The sequence below is a fragment of the Hippocampus comes genome, unplaced genomic scaffold, assembly GCF_001891065.2.
Source record: "Hippocampus comes isolate QL1 unplaced genomic scaffold, H_comes_QL1_v1.1 C16622886, whole genome shotgun sequence".
Taxonomy (NCBI): domain Eukaryota; kingdom Metazoa; phylum Chordata; class Actinopteri; order Syngnathiformes; family Syngnathidae; genus Hippocampus; species Hippocampus comes.
The window spans coordinates 1-609 of NW_017835281.1; the positions used below are offsets into that span (position 1 = coordinate 1).

Below are 609 nucleotides of genomic sequence, written 5' to 3' on the forward strand. Positions count from 1 at the left end.
GCTCTTGCAACCTGCATTCGGATATTTTCACACAAGGGGAAACTGTGTCTGTTTCTCAGGGAATTTTTTTTCTTCTTCTTACCCCCCTCCCCCTCCCTCCCTCCTAAAATCCTTCGTCTAACTTGTGTTTTCTTTGTTGTGTTTCCAGGGCCGGTTGGTGGCCTGCATCACTCACAGCTAATGGATGTCTTTACCCACTATGCTTACAACGACAGTTTCTATGACAATGGAACTTGGGGCTTCAACGAGACCGATCAAGAGCAGAAGCATGCGTACAACTACTACGCCATGCTGCTCACGCTGCTCATCTTCGTCATCGTCTTCGGCAACGTGTTGGTGTGCATGGCGGTGTCGCGGGAGAAAGCCCTGCAGACCACCACCAACTACTTGATCGTCAGCCTGGCAGTCGCTGACCTTCTGGTGGCCACACTGGTCATGCCCTGGGTCGTCTACTTGGAGGTACTTAAAAATTGAAACACGTCTACCTTGCAGTGGTACCTCACTTCCAAGCTTGTTCAGTTTCTCTAGTGGCGGCGGAGGAGTAAAAGGGGGTTCTTTTTGACCACCGAGCTTGAAGTCATGGCATGTAATATACTGTCTCACTGTATA

At 49.8% G+C, this 609-nt stretch overlaps 1 protein-coding gene across 1 annotated transcript; it reads left to right on the forward strand.

The window, feature by feature from the left end:
- The first annotated feature begins 152 nt into the window (after window positions 1-152).
- Window positions 153-498, forward strand: LOC109508796 (D(2)-like dopamine receptor). Its single transcript, XM_019858757.1, has one exon. The coding sequence runs from the start codon at window positions 181-183 to the stop codon at window positions 472-474; it is 294 nt and encodes a 97-aa protein (XP_019714316.1). The 5' UTR covers window positions 153-180; the 3' UTR covers window positions 475-498.
- The last annotated feature ends 111 nt before the right edge of the window (window positions 499-609 follow it).

Coding starts and splice junctions, on each gene's coding strand:
- LOC109508796 (XM_019858757.1), top strand. CDS start 181: ATGGATGTCTTTACCCACTATGCTTACAACGACAGTTTCTATGACAAT.